General features: G+C 41.5%; 3 protein-coding genes across 3 annotated transcripts; all 3 read left to right on the top strand.

Annotated features, from left to right (window-relative positions):
• Window positions 1-364: 364 nt before the first annotated feature.
• Window positions 365-5,595, top strand: LOC119217254 (ras-related protein Rab-8A). The gene is made up of 8 exons (XM_037470759.2): window positions 365-559; window positions 1,094-1,154; window positions 2,111-2,171; window positions 2,509-2,586; window positions 2,710-2,799; window positions 2,945-3,010; window positions 3,397-3,447; window positions 3,569-5,595. Exons 1-8 carry the CDS (start codon window positions 436-438, stop codon window positions 3,656-3,658), a joined length of 621 nt encoding a protein of 206 aa, XP_037326656.2. The 5' UTR covers window positions 365-435; the 3' UTR covers window positions 3,659-5,595.
• A 1,043-nt stretch (window positions 5,596-6,638) lies between these two features.
• hsh2d (hematopoietic SH2 domain containing) lies at window positions 6,639-10,862 on the top strand. The gene is made up of 6 exons (XM_037469932.2): window positions 6,639-6,668; window positions 7,040-7,200; window positions 7,972-8,061; window positions 8,202-8,367; window positions 8,502-8,723; window positions 9,201-10,862. Exons 2-6 carry the CDS (start codon window positions 7,052-7,054, stop codon window positions 9,573-9,575), a joined length of 1,002 nt encoding a protein of 333 aa, XP_037325829.2. The 5' UTR covers window positions 6,639-6,668; window positions 7,040-7,051; the 3' UTR covers window positions 9,576-10,862.
• Window positions 10,863-11,450: 588 nt separating this feature from the next.
• On the top strand, window positions 11,451-15,181 carry tax1bp3 (Tax1 (human T-cell leukemia virus type I) binding protein 3). Its single transcript, XM_037469934.2, has 4 exons — window positions 11,451-11,683; window positions 13,081-13,200; window positions 13,731-13,808; window positions 13,967-15,181. The coding sequence occupies exons 1-4, from the start codon at window positions 11,642-11,644 to the stop codon at window positions 14,114-14,116; spliced, it is 390 nt and encodes a 129-aa protein (XP_037325831.1). The 5' UTR covers window positions 11,451-11,641; the 3' UTR covers window positions 14,117-15,181.
• The last annotated feature ends 1,980 nt before the right edge of the window (window positions 15,182-17,161 follow it).

The following is a 17,161-nucleotide window of genomic DNA, read 5'->3' as shown; positions in this document are numbered from 1 at the left end:
TTTTTTACACAGTGTCTTGATGTCTTAATATAATATTTATTGACTGTGATGAAAAAGTAAAGATTCTGTAAGTTCCTACCTCATTGTAGGAACTTACAGAATATTTATTTTTACTATCTCAATATAAAGATCATATTTTACTATCTCAATATAATGACTTGGCATCTTAAATATATGAACTAGTATCTCATAATTGTGACTTGCTATCTCATGTTTATTCTTGACATCTTATAATTGATTTTCGTGATCACAAGATGCGTTTCATCCGGGTGACCAGGGACATCGAAACGAGCGAACCCAACGGGGATCGCAACTTCCGGGGCCACGACGACGGAGAAGAGTGACAGTTGATTTAACCAAAAAACGGCCCTCAGGTAGTGACGTCTCAGTCTCTACAGCGGGCGGGATATCCGCAGTAGTAAGCTAACTAATAACATGGCGAAGACTTACGATTACTTGTTTAAACTACTTTTAATCGGCGATTCAGGCGTCGGAAAGACCTGCGTGCTATTCCGATTTTCGGAAGATGCCTTCAACTCAACGTTTATCTCAACTATAGGTGGGTAAAAGTCACATTATCAGTATTGTCTTGGCCGAAAAGTGGTGGCAGCAGCCCATCCCGTCTTGCTAATTTGGTGCTAACTTTTCTGGCTAGCATAGATCTTGTGGTGAGCTAGTCAGGAAGCGGCTCGTTAGAAAGCCATTTTTTCAGAAGTGACAATTACATTTTAACCAGTTTCTGTAGCTGGAAAGCGGCTGTACGTCTGAACCCGTGAAACGTCGGCGCTCTACCGACGTTTCACCATAAGCTAAAGGGTTTATATGAACCGTCGCCGGTCGAACTGACGAGCCTCAAAGCTGTCAGTGAGCTAACGTTAGTGTGGCATTGTCATTTTTCTTATGAGTTCCTGTCTGCACTTCGCACTTACGTAGCAACGTGACATATTCGTGAAATCCTCAGCTAGCTCCCTGCTTCGAAAGTGAAACGTTCCTTTTTTACTCTCTTGTGTGTATTTCCTCGTCAAGAAGACGGATGAAACATGTGCTTGAATTGAATTGGCAATTTCTGTTTTTTTTTTCTTTTTTTTCTCAGGTATTGATTTCAAGATCCGAACAATAGAATTAGATGGAAAGAAGATCAAGCTACAGATATGGTGAGATGTTCACGGTACACTGAAGGCTTGTTGTGGAAGAATAAATATTTGGATGATCATTACACTCAGTTGGAAGTTTAATGTGCATCAAACTGAAATGAATGCAGTTCATAATATAATAGGGTTTATTGCATGTATTGGCCTTATGTTTATCTGTATCTATTAAACTGACAAACAAATTAGTTACTTTGTGAGATCACAACATGAATAAGTCATGTATTTTTAATTTTTTTTATTTGTTATGTGGTCACACTAAAATCTGTGTTAGGGACCCTATAGCTGGTATAATAAGTAAACATTTTTTAGGAAACTAACATTTTAAATAATACTATTTCATATTTAAGTATTTTAAACCTTGCAATCTTTTGGAATCCTCTTTTGTCGACGCTATTGACTTGGAAGACTTTCCTTGTGTTTGATATCGAATGAATGTCAGCTCTGAGTCATTTAAAACGTTTAGACTGTCCTTTCCACCAAATACTGACACCAAAATTTCTACCAATATATTCTCAGTCAATACTGGCTGATTCGCGTAGTCCCACTTAAAGTTAGATTAGATGATGAACATTGTTTTTATTTTTTGCTTCAAATATAGAAGTATTGTGAAACGTTATCATTTAAACTACATCCGCCTTTAACACTTGCAGAAAAAATAGGTTTGCTGAGCAATTAGCATTGTAGCTATGTCAAGATCATGGCAGTACAACAGTATACATGTTATTCTAATCCAATGCTCATGGTCAACAGCAGATGTTCTAATAGCTGAATGAGGCCGCTCTCAAGTCTTGTCCTTGGTTTCCTCAAAGTTGCTGCTTGTGCAACTCTAAACAAAACCCACTTGACCCATTTGACCCTTGGAGTAACTGTTTTCCTTCGGATCCTCCCTCTCCATTGAGCTAGCTTATACAATCTAGATTCTGCTTTGGGGAGTAAAATAACACATGTTTTCTATGTAGGGATACAGCAGGACAAGAGAGGTTCAGGACCATCACGACGGCCTACTACAGAGGAGCCATGGTAGGTTGCATGGTCGTCTTACTAACTCACACTGCAGTATGGATTCTCTCTTGAACCTAAATGGGCAAAGTCAGCTGTATTTATGTGCCTCCTTTAGTGCAAGTTTTAACAGGACGCCTGTGTTTGCATGTCTGTATCAAATGGATCCCTGTTTCCATTGGAATTTAAGTAACTTGCTTTTCCATCAGACTGCTGAATCATGTGATCCATCACTAATGAGGGTTGTCGTGGACCGCCCTTATTAGTGATGTCTGTATTCGTGGACCATTAACAAAAAGTAAGGAAGGGTTTCACGTTGGTCTGGCTGGTCAATTGTTTCATGTTGTTTACTCTGCAGGGCATAATGTTAGTTTATGACATTACCAATGAGAAGTCCTTTGACAACATCAAGAACTGGATACGGAATATTGAAGAGGTACAAGTTTTACATTGGTAGAAGTGGTTTTTAGTTTTATACGAAGTATTATTTTAATCACTGCATTCTGGCTTTTGGTCATCAATTATCCGTCTGTTCACTATGCATAATTATCTTGCTCAGCATGCTTCAGCAGATGTGGAAAGGATGGTCCTTGGGAACAAATGTGACGTCAATGACAAGCGTCAGGTGTCCAAAGAGAAAGGAGAGAAGGTGGGATGATGAAGATGACATTTTAAATCTCTTGAAAGCTTTATTTGAAATGTACACTTCAACCTCGCCCTCTTGGGGAAACATGTTTATTTTCCTGGCTCGTTTTGCTGAATACTGACACTTGATTTGTTACTCCTGCTGTCAGCTGGCGCTCGAGTACGGCATCAAGTTCATGGAGACCAGTGCAAAGGCCAACATCAACGTCGAGAATGTGAGTTCACGCTGTCACTGCAATGGTGATCGACTTATTTGTCTTTGGGTTTGAGAACTTTGCGGCACAGAAGAGTTCAGATGGTGACCAGGATAAAGTAGTAAACCTTAATACATCAGCTGATCTATAATCAGCTAATCAGTCCAGAGCCTTTAATACAACAGGCAAACCTTTTAATCCCATTCAATTACAGGCATAATTCTTGTTTGCTTGTTGTGTAAATTATTGATGATTAGTTTTTTCTGATTTTGTTTGTTGATGTTACTTAAACTTTCTATCTTAACCTTTGGTCCCAGCGAGAGGGCTAACATTAATGCAACATTAATGCGGTTTGATTTAATAAAAATGGTCTTGTTGCTTTTTGTTCAACCTGTTTTTGTCTGCAGGCCTTCTTAACCCTCGCCAGAGACATTAAAGCAAAAATGGACAAGAAGCTGGTGAGGCCTGTTTTAAATCTGTTACAGCGTGTGACGTCTGTTTTGTGTCACATACGGACTATAAATATTTCTAAAGTCCTCCTGATATGGATTTGTGTTTTCTTACCTGTGTGTATTTCAGGAGGGCAACAACCCGCAAGGCATCAATCAGGGAGTAAAGATTACAGAACAACCCAAGAAGACCAATTTCTTCCGCTGCACGCTGCTGTGAGGAGACCAAAGCGTCGGCATCCACCGTCGCCTTAACTGTGTCCCGCGCTGGACGGAACTGGACAGAGCACACGCTGAGCTCTTTTTTTCTTTTTTCTCTTTCATCGCTTTTTTTTATCTTGGTTCCCTCGACAACTGTGAATCTAGCTGCTGTGGCTTCGGTAAGATGCTAAATCTGAACAGGTTAACGGTTCCAACTCGATTCCTTAGATGGTATTTAGACTTGTGCGACAGGAGAAACCTCTAACTTTCTCAATAATGTCAGATTCCAAGATTAACTCTTTCACCCGTTGTAAGTGGGAGTTTGGTTATTTGATCATTTCTAAAAGTAGCCCAAAATATATTTCCAGAGAAGGTTTACTACTTCAATAGGCTTCCTAATTTTGAATATACTTCCATCTGTTGATTGATGCAGTTCATGTCTTAACGGTGTTAAGATTACAATCCAACTTATTATGCCACATTTGTGTACTGAATTGGTGGCCTGGACTTTTATTTTATCCACATTTAGTAAATGCAATCTATAAATATTTACCATTGATTAGGATTCACAATATGAAAAAAATAGAGCTGATGCGTTTTTGTCACAATATCAACACTGGGGGTTTACACGTTTTCTGTCCACCTTTTCTACTTGTGTGTCTCTAATTTCATATGCTGAAACATTCCTCTTGTCAAAGACGACACACACACACACACACACACATATGTGTGTCCCAGATTCAGCCTTTTTTCTTTTTTAAAGTATTCACATGGTTGCAGTAAGACTGGGCTCTTTTTTAAGGGAACACGCGTTCCTTTTTGTAGTCTCTTTCCTCGGCACTTTAGGCGTTCAGATTTCTAATGAGTAAGAGCAGGAGTGGTCAATGGGAGGTAGGCGTTTTTATTTGTTGCACTTCAGCTGGGGAACTAGCCATACCTAAATCTGACACCTGGAGGCACAGCGGAGGCAGGGAAGGCCCCCGCAGCAAGGATGACGTCATCGTTTTATGCATCCATGCTTCTTCCTGTCGTCAGTTGCAACGGGGGAGCACGTACACAGCGGCTGTCTGGGCCTTGGGTTGGGCCTGTGCTGTAGCAGTATTTAACACAAAACACATCACACAGCACCAAAGTGGCCTTTTATGTTCTTATTGATTATTATGCACTTTTCCTGTTCGGTCTCCAAAAAAAAAAAAAATGTTCTTAACAATTGCTGACTGCTGGTTGCTGTCTCAAGCAAAGAATACTCATGCACAAATTTTCCATGTACTTCTTAAAATATTTGAGCACCGATGGTTGTCTTTTGAGTACAAGTACGAACAGTGGACATACAGGAGGCCTTTGATTTGGAGCCATTACAACATTCCTATCAATTGACATTTCCCTTTTTCCGGCTTCTTATGCATCCCTGGTGATGCTTTTAGGAACCCCAGATGCACTCACCCCTCACCCACCTCGTGTCCTTTCTCTCCCTTCTCCCCCCCCCCCCCCCCCTCCCTCTTGCCAGGCAGTCCATGTCTCGTTATGGTGCAGTATTATGGGCTTCTGAACTATGCATTCTGCATAGAAACCCTCAGAAGGCTTCGCACATTGAATTGACAAGCTTTATTTGAGATAAAATAAGCAAAGGATTCTTGCCGTTTTTATTTTCTGCTGTCACTCCAAATTCTTGTTGTGTTTGCTGGGTTCAGCTGTTTCGAAGTATAGGAAATGAATTGCAAGCTGAAAGTCCCCTGTGACGTTTTACAGTGAGTGCAGAACCGTTTCAAGTGGTGCTGAGTCGTTGAATTTACTATTTAACTGTTAACCTGTGGGTGTAACTCATCGCCTTTAACGTGGATTGACTCTTGGCACAATTTCGGGTTGAAGTGGCTCCGTCTATCCATTCCTTGATCCAACAATTGCATCTAAGTTAACATATCTTTGGCATCCCTTAACTAAATTTGGATTTCGTTGCTGATTATTGATGAATTTCATGGGAAATAAATGAAATAATTTAGCAATTGTAAATAAGATCTCCAATGATTGTACTGAAGGTTCATAAATCTTAGTGATCTACACATTTTGTAGTTATGTGTGTTTTGATGATTTATTAAAAGAGATTCTTAATTAAATCGTTTTCAGTGTTTTTCTTTCAAGTTGAATACCTCACGTGTTTATTGTAGGAAATAAGACAATTTTAGGAAGGTTTTGTGCATAATGTTTAGGTTTGAAGACTATTTTCACCGAAAACGCACTTCAGACACACATGAAAGAAAATAAGACCAACAGAGTTTGTAATGAAACTTTGCTGCAGCTATCGAGTAGTCAGATAAAAATGAGTTTATCTTTATTAAGAAACAAATCATAAGTATTAAATGCTATGTAAGACTACAGCTAGCGTGTCCTTCATAGAAACATATTTTGCATTGCATGAATTGTGTGCAGTATTTCCCCAGAAAAAGTGTTTGAGAATCAAAGAAGCAGCAAGACTTTGACCTTAGTTAGAAGTTATTTTTATTTTACACAGTCAACAAGTGTGAGGAAACCAAACTGTTTTTACTTGACCCAAAGTGACTCCCGGACATTACCAGGAATTGTAAAGAAAGTTCCGACCTGTAGCTTCCTCTCTGACTACAGCAGGTACAGAAGCTTTTGAACTTTTTTACGACAGCTTTCTTACTTCCTTTTAAATCCAACATATCGGGCCACTAATAAGAGGACTCGCTTTGAAGTGACACCACAAAAGCTGTAAAGAAGGTAATGACAGCTTGGATTTTTTTAACCTGTGACTTTCCACCCGGCTTGGGTGCTCTGAACTGACACCACAAACAAATGGAAGGTGGAGTGACGGCTGTCGAGGGCGAGACCGAAACCTCTCGTTTCACCTGGCGTACACCTGCAGTGTTATGATGTTCCTCCTATGACACACCTCCTCACAAAGGTGTGAGTTTAGACTCCGCCCCCCCCCCTCCCCCCCACCCAGGGCAAGTAGTCAGGTGAGTGAGGGGTGTTGAGTCATTTTTGTCAGGGAAGGTGCCGGACGAAAGGTGAGCACCATTTGCTGGGAGCTTTGTTGAGTGTAGAAATCTCTAGAGTTTTGTTTGCAAATACAGTGTCATTCTTTATCGATTGGGTTTTGCGGTCTAAATTTAGTTCATGATGATGTTTTGCCTTCTTTTAAACTTGTGAAAAAGTGGGTAAAGTAGTACAATATCCTCAAAGCTTTTGTCCTTTTAAAAAAAAAGTAGTTCCACATCACTTCAAGTATTAGTAACTGAACGAGAAACAGACAACGTGGAACAGGAAAAATGCCATCACGTCATTGGCATTTGATTTAACTATCTGCTAAGTTACCGATGTCACGTTATCCTCGATTGCTATTGTACTCCACGAACCTGTCCTCGCCACTTTGCGACAGGCGGAGGATGAAATGAGCCGTGTCCCGGGACACATGGAGAGCGGTCGGACGTCACAGTGGGGGCGGCCCGATGCCGTCGCCTGGTTCACAGGGTCCCAGCTCCCGTTCGTCATCAGGAACGGCGTCGTCCCGGAATGGTTCCACGGCATCATTTCCCGGAAGTGAGTTTCTCAAAGTGTTTCTCCGTGTGCCGTCGGCACCAGTGGACGTGAGCCGTGGGCTGTGTTCCAGCACGCATGCATTATATCAAGCGGACTTCTCAAGTGTGACGTCACGTGGGACTCTACAACGTGTCCTGCTTATGATGTATGGTATTCAAGTCAGGTTAAAAATAGCGCGGCACAAAATGCAAATGTTAAAAGTGTGGTTCTGCTTTGTAGAGATCAACACAACAAAAGGACTCGAAAGAAGGAGTAGAAAGAAAGTGTTACAATAAAAGTTAAATGTTATAATTGTTCTAATTTCAGGAAGTAAAAAGGAATTTTTAGGGAGTTTCTTGCAACCACGAGCAGATAAATAGTCACTATTGCAAAGCCTCATGTCATCTTTTAACTGTGCACCTTTTTATCTACGAGGACAAAACATTAATTATACTCTTACGTATGAAGCAAAGCTTCATCAACTGGAAGCCTCTTCCATGGTAAATAAACTTTTGTAATAATAAAGCTCTTCCTCCACACCCAGTTTAAACATTCACAACTGTGTTGGATTTCAAACCGCATAATCATTAATAGCATTGTGTTGCTCAGCTTCCTGTCTTTAAAATGATAATTGAATGCACGGTAAGAACATCTTGTCATGTACTGAAAACAAATCTGTTTCCTAAGAATTTAAGAGGATAAATTCCCCCGGGAGACTTTCACTGATTCCAGCTCCAGTCCACAGTACCTGTGTTGTCTTTGTGTCCATTTGCATACTTTTTGTTTGTGCAGGGAGGCGGAGGACCTGCTAATGTCAAAGCCTCCCGGCTACTTCCTCATCCGAGTCGGCGAGAGCAGGATCGGCTACTCCCTCTCTTACCGGTGGGCTTCCATTTAACATTCCACACCCACGCGTTTTCGCTCCGACGGTTCGATGCCCTGCTTCTGACTCGGGCCCTTTCTCTCTCTCTCTCTCTCTCTCTCTCTCTCTCCATCTCCATCTCCTACTCCTTGACCATCAGTGCAGAGGACCGCTGCCGGCACTTCATGATCGACGCCTTGCAGGACGGCCGTTACAACATAGTAGGGGAGAGCCGGCATCACCGTTGTCTGCAGGACATGGTGGACTTTCACAGACGGACCCCCATCAGGCCCTTCAGCGAGGTGCTGACTGTCCCCTGTGGACAGGTGAGTAGTGAACACGGGTGTCACGCGTTGTGGAAGTCGTCAAGCGTGAGGTGTGATTGACGGCACTTACTCCAGACCCCCCCACTGTTTGCTTATTGGCCTTCCTGTTTCTCTCTTTTCTGATCCATCTGAAGGTGACGGAAACGAAGACGGACTACGCGGAGTTGATCTTCCCCCTAAAAAGTCCGAACCACGGCAACTCGCTGTATTCCAGCGTATGTCGCCCATCACCCCGAGAAGGAATCCCACCTGCCCTTTCTTCTGAAACATATGACTCTACAGTCTGGCTTCCGGATAGGCTTTACCCCAAGTTGGAAGAAGAGGTCCCACGCGATGCGATCCCTCTTCCAGCCCAGGTGAATTTTTTTTTATAGAAGTTGACTAAACTTTCGAGACATTTTGGAGGTTCCTGTTCCCGGAAGGGTCTCCTACGGAAAAATGATTACATTCGGGTTTCTCCTGAATTTTGAATGGTTACGGTGGTTTTCCATGTATTTATCTTGATATTTCTGTCACTCATTTGAAGTGGGCTTTGGCAGAAGAATGTCTTGATAACTTTTTTGTGCACAAATCAAATTCAAAGCAAACTATAAAAAAAAATCAAATGACAGTTGTGGGCAGGGTTCACTTGAAGGCCACTGTCAATCAAATCTGGTCAAAACACACCAACGCAGTCGTGATGAAGCTGAATTTCTTTTTCTCTTAAACTCCTAAACACACGTCTTCTTGATTATTCAGATGATTTTTTGAGATCTTCTCTAAATTCTATTAACCCCCTATTCATTTTTTACAACAATCGTCTACGTTGCACGTTTCGTGCTGACGATCCACAGCCCGTGACCGGAATGAGATGCACGGCCGACGACCCTCCACCCAGGCAGCCTCCTCCGCTCCCCGCTCGGACCTCCCGGCCTCCAGCGAATCGAGACCCCGCGGCCGCTCGGAACCCCCTCGGCGGCGACGCCCCGCCCGCAAAGAACCAGGAGGCGAGGGCCTCGGTTGTCTCCAACCTGAAGAACCTCAAGAAGAAGTTCCTGAAGAAGAAAAGCCCGTCGCAGGAGTGCGCCGAGGTGACTGAGAGGGGTGGACCGGCCGGGAATGAGTACGAGTGTATCGCCGAGCCGCAGACCTTCGATGCCCTGAGAGTGACTGATGGAGAGTTACCTTACGAATACCTTCCACCTCCACCTTTTGCGCCGGGCTTTTGATGCACCGCCCTACAAAACACAACGTACAGACGGAGCGAATGCTCAAAAGTGCGGGCAGGACAAAAGCATCATGCAGGATAAAAGAGGAGCTTGAATCGGTTGTCACACAACAACAACAAAAACCCCATCTTAAACGATAATCAAAAAGGATCTTAAAGGTTAAACTGCTGTCTTTGTGTGACTATAAATTACACTGTGGAATGTTTTATCTTCTATTTATTTTCTAGTTCATTTTAGACAACAAATGAACATTGTTGCAAAAGGAGAAGTAATGCAAAGCTTAAATGTTTGAAAAGGTAGCTGTAGGATGTAAATTTAGAAATGACATGGTTTATGTGAGCCGCTTTGAATACAGGGAGCTTATTATTAGCTGCAGATGTGTTATCTCCAACGTGACTGCAGTTCAACCGCAAATGGTTGAACTTGTATCTCAGAAGCAAACCGATGAGTTTACCTTCACATGACCTCTAAACATATTTCATTACTGCAAGTGGCTTTGTCAGACTGATCTCATTTACTTAAACGACCAGTTTTTAAATAACTTTTGTATAATCTTTTATGGCTGTCCTGCAGTCTCTTTTTTCATGGCATGTAATAAATATCTTTCTGGCGTCAGGGTGAAACAAGAAGCTTATGATTTTAACGATGACGAATCAGAGACCCAACATTTTATTCACCCATTCTGGGCATGTACTTTTTTTTTGTTCTCTTCTTTTTTCTGTAGTTCCCTTCTCACGACTGTAATTGCACGTCATGTCTTCATGTACCTGTCCCATGGTCCCATGGACTCACGGCAGTCCATTTCTAATTATGTGTGTGTCATTTTACTATAAATGTAGTATTGTAAGGATGCTATGACTTTGTTGTTGTTTTCAATAAGGGGATCAATTGTTGATTCAGGCAGGTTTGATATTTTTAATAATAGAAGAGGTTGTCATACAAAACCAATAGAAAAAAACTTGTGTCATTATAGACCACCAACTAGTGGAAGTTGGTACTCAAATAGACATTCATTTTACAAAGTAAAGGTTTACCATTCCAACTCCACTCCTAAATGTTACATGGTATGAACATTTGTTTTGTTTTTAAAATGAGTATATACGAGTACAATATGATAAACTGTGGATGGTGATGGAAATGTATGTATGAAATATGGAGAGCCAAAGCAGAGAGGCTGTGGGACCACTGAAGGTAAACTGTTGAAGTAAAGATTATTAGCTAATGAAAACGTTGTTGGTTAATGTAAAAAATAAAGCAAGTAAAAATCCAAATCTGTCCAACGAGTGTTTTTGGCGGACTGAGAAGAGGAATGACAAACCACCTGATGTCTGTGTTCTTCTTTATTATCACGGTTAAAACTCATTCAGCAATTTTATTTATTGGCATTTTAGATATATTTCCAATAAGATATACATTACTTTACATAGTGATATCACACCACTTTTTTGTCTAAATTATACAAATAACTTTATGTTCTTCTCTGCAATGTCGTCTCTGTTATTGCCCATAAGAACCAATATCTAATGCAAGCTGCTCTGAATTCTCTGTGATCCAAGTCACAATCAAGCATTTTGAACACATGCTGACGCGACGCTGTTTGTAAAGCTTTGCGTAAATCGATCCACTTCTCACAAGGACGCACATAGTAATGCACCAGACTGTCTTTTCGGGAGGCTTCAAGACCGTACAGGTGTGGTGACGTCATTTATCTCCCAGAACATGAAAGTTCCTTTTAAGGGAAGCCCAGCCCTGTCTCGGCAGGCAGGAGGTGTGACGACAATCCCGGCGAGAGCTGGATTTGTAATGCAAGCTTTTTTTTAAAGAGTCAACGGGGGCAATAGACAACCGTTAAACACCGCCCCTTCCCGGTTACCCGGTGTTACAAAACGCACACACCGAATAGCCTCGGGAGCAAGGTGACGTCATCTGGGAATCTGGTTGATTTCTAGACGGGGATAAGCCCGCCGTCACTCATGTTGTGACCTGGAAAGTTGCACCACTTTCGGGGCTCCTTCTTTTGCGAGACTTCAACAACAACTGTGTGTCTTCGTCGCCCTAAAAACAACATGTCCAACTACATCCCAGGACAGCCGTTGACCGCTGTTGTGGTAAGTTTTCCTGCGTCCATTCAGCGGCTCTTTATTGTCCGGGTCCCAAGCTCACACGGAGCTTATCAGCGCAAAAAAAACTCTGAATTGAACCAAACTCTGCTAACGTAAGTCACACCGCGGGTCATTAACGTGAGCCGAGCGACGTAACGCCGACGGGAATGTGACTTTTCTTCGTTTAGGCGAAGGGCTACACGGCGAAGCTAGCGGTTGGTCTCTCTCTCTCTCCCTCCTGCTTCGACCAACCGCCCCTGAAGTGGCGGTGCGCGTGCGTTCTAACCTTTACGGTAAAGAAACCGCTCCGACCGGGAGGCTCCCACTTCGTTCTGCTGCCTCTTTTTTTTCTCTCTCACTTTTTCGAAGCGAAGGTGTCTGCGGGGCGACCGTCTAACGCAGCGAGGGCGAGGCTGTCGAATGCTGCATAAGTTACAGTTCACCCGAAGGCTTGTCTCCAGACTCCGCTGCTCTTTACAGATGGGTGTCGCCATCAGCGAGATCCAGCCTTCCGGTTGACGTCCCATCTGGTCTGTTGGTGACTTTAACACACAAGTTGTACAACGTAACTGCGGTTGGGCTGACTTGTGTTTGAAACACAGATCAGACTTTAATACGCTGCAGTTTATTGTTTGCTGACATCTGTGGGCACAAATAGTGATACATCTGCAAAGGGACATATCAGCCAACATATTGGCCGGCCAAATGGATTGTTCTAATATTCATTTACAGTGAATAATACTAATAGAATTTAGATTTTTTTTTTTAATTGTGTTGTAGTGCTGAAGTTCCTGAGTGACTTGACTCTATTAATAGGTCTTAGACGTCCTCAGGCTTCATTGTATCAGCCACAGTGCTCAGTGAAATGTCTTGTCATTCATCACCACACACACACACACACACACACACACACACACACACACACACACACAGGCGGTCTTTGTGCCGAGGAGTGCTGTGAAGAGTCATCCATCCATCTGGTGGTTGCTGAGCTTGCAGCTGTTTGTCTGTGTCACGGCGGGCAGGGCCGCACTATTAAAGTCTGGCCTTTGAATCACTTGGGAAAAGCCAGAGAAGCTCACTGTTTGTCATGAGTTTACCTTTTTTTTCTTTTTTTTTCGTATGGCGGATGCATTGGTGCTCTAGCTGGATCGTACCATGGCTGTCGACAGTCATTTTCCTGATTTATTCGGACATCTTCAAAACTGACAACCAACACATCATCTGCTATATACATGAGTGCATGTTAAATTATCACAAACAGTGAAGATCACGTGGGAATAATGGTTAAGAAAGAATTTGTGTTTGTCCACATGTTTCTGCACCAGTCACTTGTAATTTCCTATTAAGCGAAACCTAATCCTTTTCTTCTTCTTTTTTTTTTTTTTTCTTCTGTCGAACAGGAACGAATTGAAATCTTGAAGTTGCGACAAGGAGACAATCTGATCTTGGGCTTCAGCATTGGCGGAGGGATAGACCAGGATCCTGGACAGAATCCCTTCACCAATGACAAGACTGACAAAGTAAGTCTGTTTGTGTGTGTCAGTCAGCTGCTGATGGGGGGGCGACAGAATCAATATTTCTTTATCTACCACATCGACTGATATTTGATCTTTTTTTTTTTTTTAAATCAAACATTAAAAGATTGAACTGAGGTTTGTTTCTTTGAAATAATTAAGTTATTGGCCTCTAACCGTTTGACTTTTTTGGCTTTCAGTTTAGATATTGTTGACATTGTTGCTCTTATCTCATCTTAATACTTGAGACTTAATACTTAACCCACCTTAAAATAAGTTAAGCTTACTGCCACATTACCACACATGATCAAAACCTCCAAGCATCTTGGATTAAAGGGTAAACTGCGCTTTACAGGCATTTTTAGACCCTACAAGTGCAGCACCCCAAACTATACCCTTATTTGTGTTACAAATCCAATTTAATTAACAGGGTTGTTATTTACTTGTTTCGTTTTTTGTTGTATTTTTAGATCTGTATATCTGTTATTCATACGTGATCATATGAAATGGTGAATTTGTTTGGTTTTTTTCCACAGGGCATCTACGTGACCAGGATAACGGAGAAAGGACCAGCCGAGGTGGCAGGTCTGAGGGAGGGAGACAAGATAATGCAGGTGGGCGGTGGGGCCGAGCTTCGGTGTACTTCCACAAGATGGCACCATGTGTACACTAGAGTAAACCAGGAGCAATGCTCAGCTCTTAAATGACAGAATATGTCTTCAGTTCGTCTGACACAATGTCTCTCCCCCCCCCCCCCCCCCCCCCTCCAAAGGTTAACGGCTGGGACATGACCATGGTGACCCACGATCAGGCTCGTAAAAGACTAACGAAGAAGAACCAGGACGTGGTACGGCTTTTGGTAACCAGGAGGTCGCTGGAGGAAGCTGTCAAGCACTCTATGGGCCCCTGCCTCAAACCGTAACTACACTACCTACGACCACAGACTGACGCAATAGGCAGGCCCCCAACCCTCTCGTATACTGAGGCACCGACGCATTCAGTCGACTGTGTCACCGTGGCCTTTGTAACTACGTCCTTTTATAGCTACGCTTTTTGAAGACTTTCCATAAAATAATGCTTCCATAACATCTTAACATCAATAATAATTCTAATTTGCTCATATCACAGCCTTCTTGATTATTCCTTTTCTACGTGGAGATATTTTCCGAATATCCTTAAATCCGTGCTTGACGCAAGCTTTTCAGGAACAAACCTACTCTGATCCTTTTTTTGCATTCAGCCGACCAAAGTTGTTCTTGGATGGTTCGGACACATCAAGGATGTTCATTGTGTCCTCTCATTTAAATAACAATATTGTTTTGCTGTCAGATGACAGCATCAAATGCCAAAGTCAAAGCCATCAGGAAGTGATCAAAATATGTAAAGTACTATTTTTAATCATTCTTTTAGACACAATGATATAATGCTTGCAGATGTTGTTTCACTAATTAATATTTTACAAACATATCTTTCTTTTCTATTATAACCTAAAAAAGCCCAATGCAAACCCTCATCCTCCCAAGTTACACTAACTACATCTCACACTAACAACATTCCATAAGCTGGACCTACATTTCTCTGATCCCTCAGCACGGGGCAGTTTTTCATTTGGTGTTTTGATACAAGTTACACACTGGAACCGGCTACATTCAGTTTATTGTCGAAACTGCAAACATGGGAGAGTGAATATTTGAGAACTGGGACTGCACACCAGATTCATATGTAATCAGTTCAATGAACTTCTTTCTTTTTCTGCAACACTACAATGATGTACTGCATTATTCGAGATGACTGATTTTAATTTAATTTTCAAATTCTACTTACTCAACAGTAAGAAAATGACAGCACTAATGTTATAACCTTGGGTGATTTTATTGGCTCTTTAGTGGTATTTATGTTTTATGTGTTTGATATGAGCCCTTTGATACTTATGAGACTATTCAATTAACCCAAGCTTTTTGTAATCGCTCATCAGAGTTTAATCTTTCCCCCCCCCCCACCTAACAATGTGAAAATATCTATGACTAAAGGAAGAAACACACATATTTTCCATATTCCGTTATTTCCGGGGCTTAGGTACCACCTTGTTTTGAATGTCAATGACGCATTTAGAAATGAGTGAACAACTTGAGACAAATCACTTGTAGTATTTCCTGAATTATATCAGACATGTAAATGAAATACCAGCAGTTTTGCATTTTATTGTATCCAGTTTTTTGTACGAATTCTTCACAGATAATAAAAGCCCGAAAGCAAAATATTATTCTCTACTTTTTATTGATCGTGCACCAATAGGGTACAATCACATAACAGTATTTTTTTTTTTTTTACCTTTCATGCTGCAAAGCCTACTTTTTTTTTTTTAAAGCATACAGGCCCTTAAAATCGCCAGTATGAAGAAATCAGCTGACTTTTCAAAGTGAAGAATCTATTCCCTGACCTTTCTGTGTGGACAAGGCATTTTTATATGTGAGTCTGGAACCAATCACTCGCCTTTGAACAGAGGACACAAGGGGAGGGGGGCGGGGGCTGCAAGAGGCTGCAAAATTTAGAAAAACTATTGGCAGAATTCAACCTACTATAAATAAAAGCTTGTGAGAAAAGGACTGATGGAGTTCAGGCTATGGCAGCTGGTAATACTTAGGACTGGTCAATATATTGATATTAAATTGAGGTCTAATCGATTCAATATCGTCGTGTGTGTGTGTGTGCGCGTGCGCGCCAGGGACAGAGGGAAGCATGCTCCATTCCACTTGCCTCGGCAGCATATTATTTATGAGACAATAAAGTGGATGCACAAACATCTTGACCAATACCGCAATATGTACACGTTGCATGTTGCTAGGTAACTAATGGGCAGAATGAACAGTGTGCCGTGATTTCACCAGGATTTACAAGTAATCCTCTTAATATAGTAACTAAAGATTTTTATCTCGCAAATGCAAAAATATCATTAAGATACCCAAAATGATATTTTGGTATTTTGCATTAGAAAAAAAGACGGGCATAAATATTCCTTCCTGTAGGCGGGTGAATAATTACACTATCTAACCGCGGATCATACATGATCCTTGCCTCCCACGTTATGGCAGCATAATTGTGTTGCCATGGTGATGCAATCTGCTTCTATCACTTTGGTCCTACACCAGATTGCAACTAGGGGGGAAGTCCACCGCCTCAGATTCATCTGCATGTTGGGTGCAATAAACGTTTTTCTAAATATTTGCAGTGAACGTACCGGCATGCAGAGCGTGTTTTAATTCTGTCACTAAAAATCACAGGAGTAAGATAGTGTTTATAGTTTGTGCAATAATTCAAACCCACAGAACTTCTTTCTTCTTTCTATGATATCAAATATATTTAAATATCTGCAAATGTGATATTTGAAATACTTCCATGTCGTGTAGAAGACCAACCTGTTTAGTGGCGATCTGAGGATTCACAAAGGCACACAGCTGCAATGCCTCAACCATCTGGACACAAGGACCATTTAGAAGCTGATCTGAAGCTTCACACACTCTTCTTTAGTTCTGCTTTTTTTGTGGCATTGCACAGTTTTTAAATGCCTTTGTTCTGTGAGGACGTCTTGTCTGTTGTGGCCTACTATCTTAAGTTGAGCAGTTCTATAGCTTTCAATCTCATTACACGATCTTCTTTGGCAACTGGAATTGAGTAAGTTGTCTTAAAAAGACAACTTTTAGTTGAAAGAACAATTCCTGCTCAGGAAGATCTTATGCTCAGGAACTGTTTCTAAATGAACTGAGTGCATGTTGTTGTATAAACTGCTATGGAACAAGAAGATGAATGATCCCATCATTCTTTCCCCAAATGTGTGCAAATATACAGTTATTCTCTGTACAATGAAAATATATTTAAAAGAATATACATTTTTATTGCACAAGCCTAGTCCTTACCCGCTACTCGCCCTCTTTAAGATACACCGTTTGAATGTGTGTGTTATAAAAGA

Source organism: Pungitius pungitius, chromosome 7 (assembly GCF_949316345.1).
Source record: "Pungitius pungitius chromosome 7, fPunPun2.1, whole genome shotgun sequence".
Lineage (NCBI taxonomy): Eukaryota > Metazoa > Chordata > Actinopteri > Perciformes > Gasterosteidae > Pungitius > Pungitius pungitius.
Note: the sequence above shows the minus strand (reverse complement) of the source record. Positions and strands in the feature narration are given on the sequence as shown.

Excerpts from the sequence above, each read along its gene's own strand:
- LOC119217254 (XM_037470759.2), top strand. The coding sequence starts at position 436 with ATGGCGAAGACTTACGATTACTTGTTTAAACTACTTTTAATCGGCGAT. Across the intron at positions 560-1,093 it reads AACGTTTATCTCAACTATAG|GTATTGATTTCAAGATCCGA; the intron begins GTGGGTAAAAGT and ends TTTTTTTCTCAG. Across the intron at positions 3,011-3,396 it reads CCAACATCAACGTCGAGAAT|GCCTTCTTAACCCTCGCCAG; the intron begins GTGAGTTCACGC and ends TTTTGTCTGCAG.
- hsh2d (XM_037469932.2), top strand. The coding sequence starts at position 7,052 with ATGAGCCGTGTCCCGGGACACATGGAGAGCGGTCGGACGTCACAGTGG. Across the intron at positions 7,201-7,971 it reads CACGGCATCATTTCCCGGAA|GGAGGCGGAGGACCTGCTAA; the intron begins GTGAGTTTCTCA and ends TTGTTTGTGCAG. Across the intron at positions 8,368-8,501 it reads TGACTGTCCCCTGTGGACAG|GTGACGGAAACGAAGACGGA; the intron begins GTGAGTAGTGAA and ends ATCCATCTGAAG.
- tax1bp3 (XM_037469934.2), top strand. The coding sequence starts at position 11,642 with ATGTCCAACTACATCCCAGGACAGCCGTTGACCGCTGTTGTG. Across the intron at positions 11,684-13,080 it reads AGCCGTTGACCGCTGTTGTG|GAACGAATTGAAATCTTGAA; the intron begins GTAAGTTTTCCT and ends TCTGTCGAACAG. Across the intron at positions 13,201-13,730 it reads CCAATGACAAGACTGACAAA|GGCATCTACGTGACCAGGAT; the intron begins GTAAGTCTGTTT and ends TTTTTTCCACAG.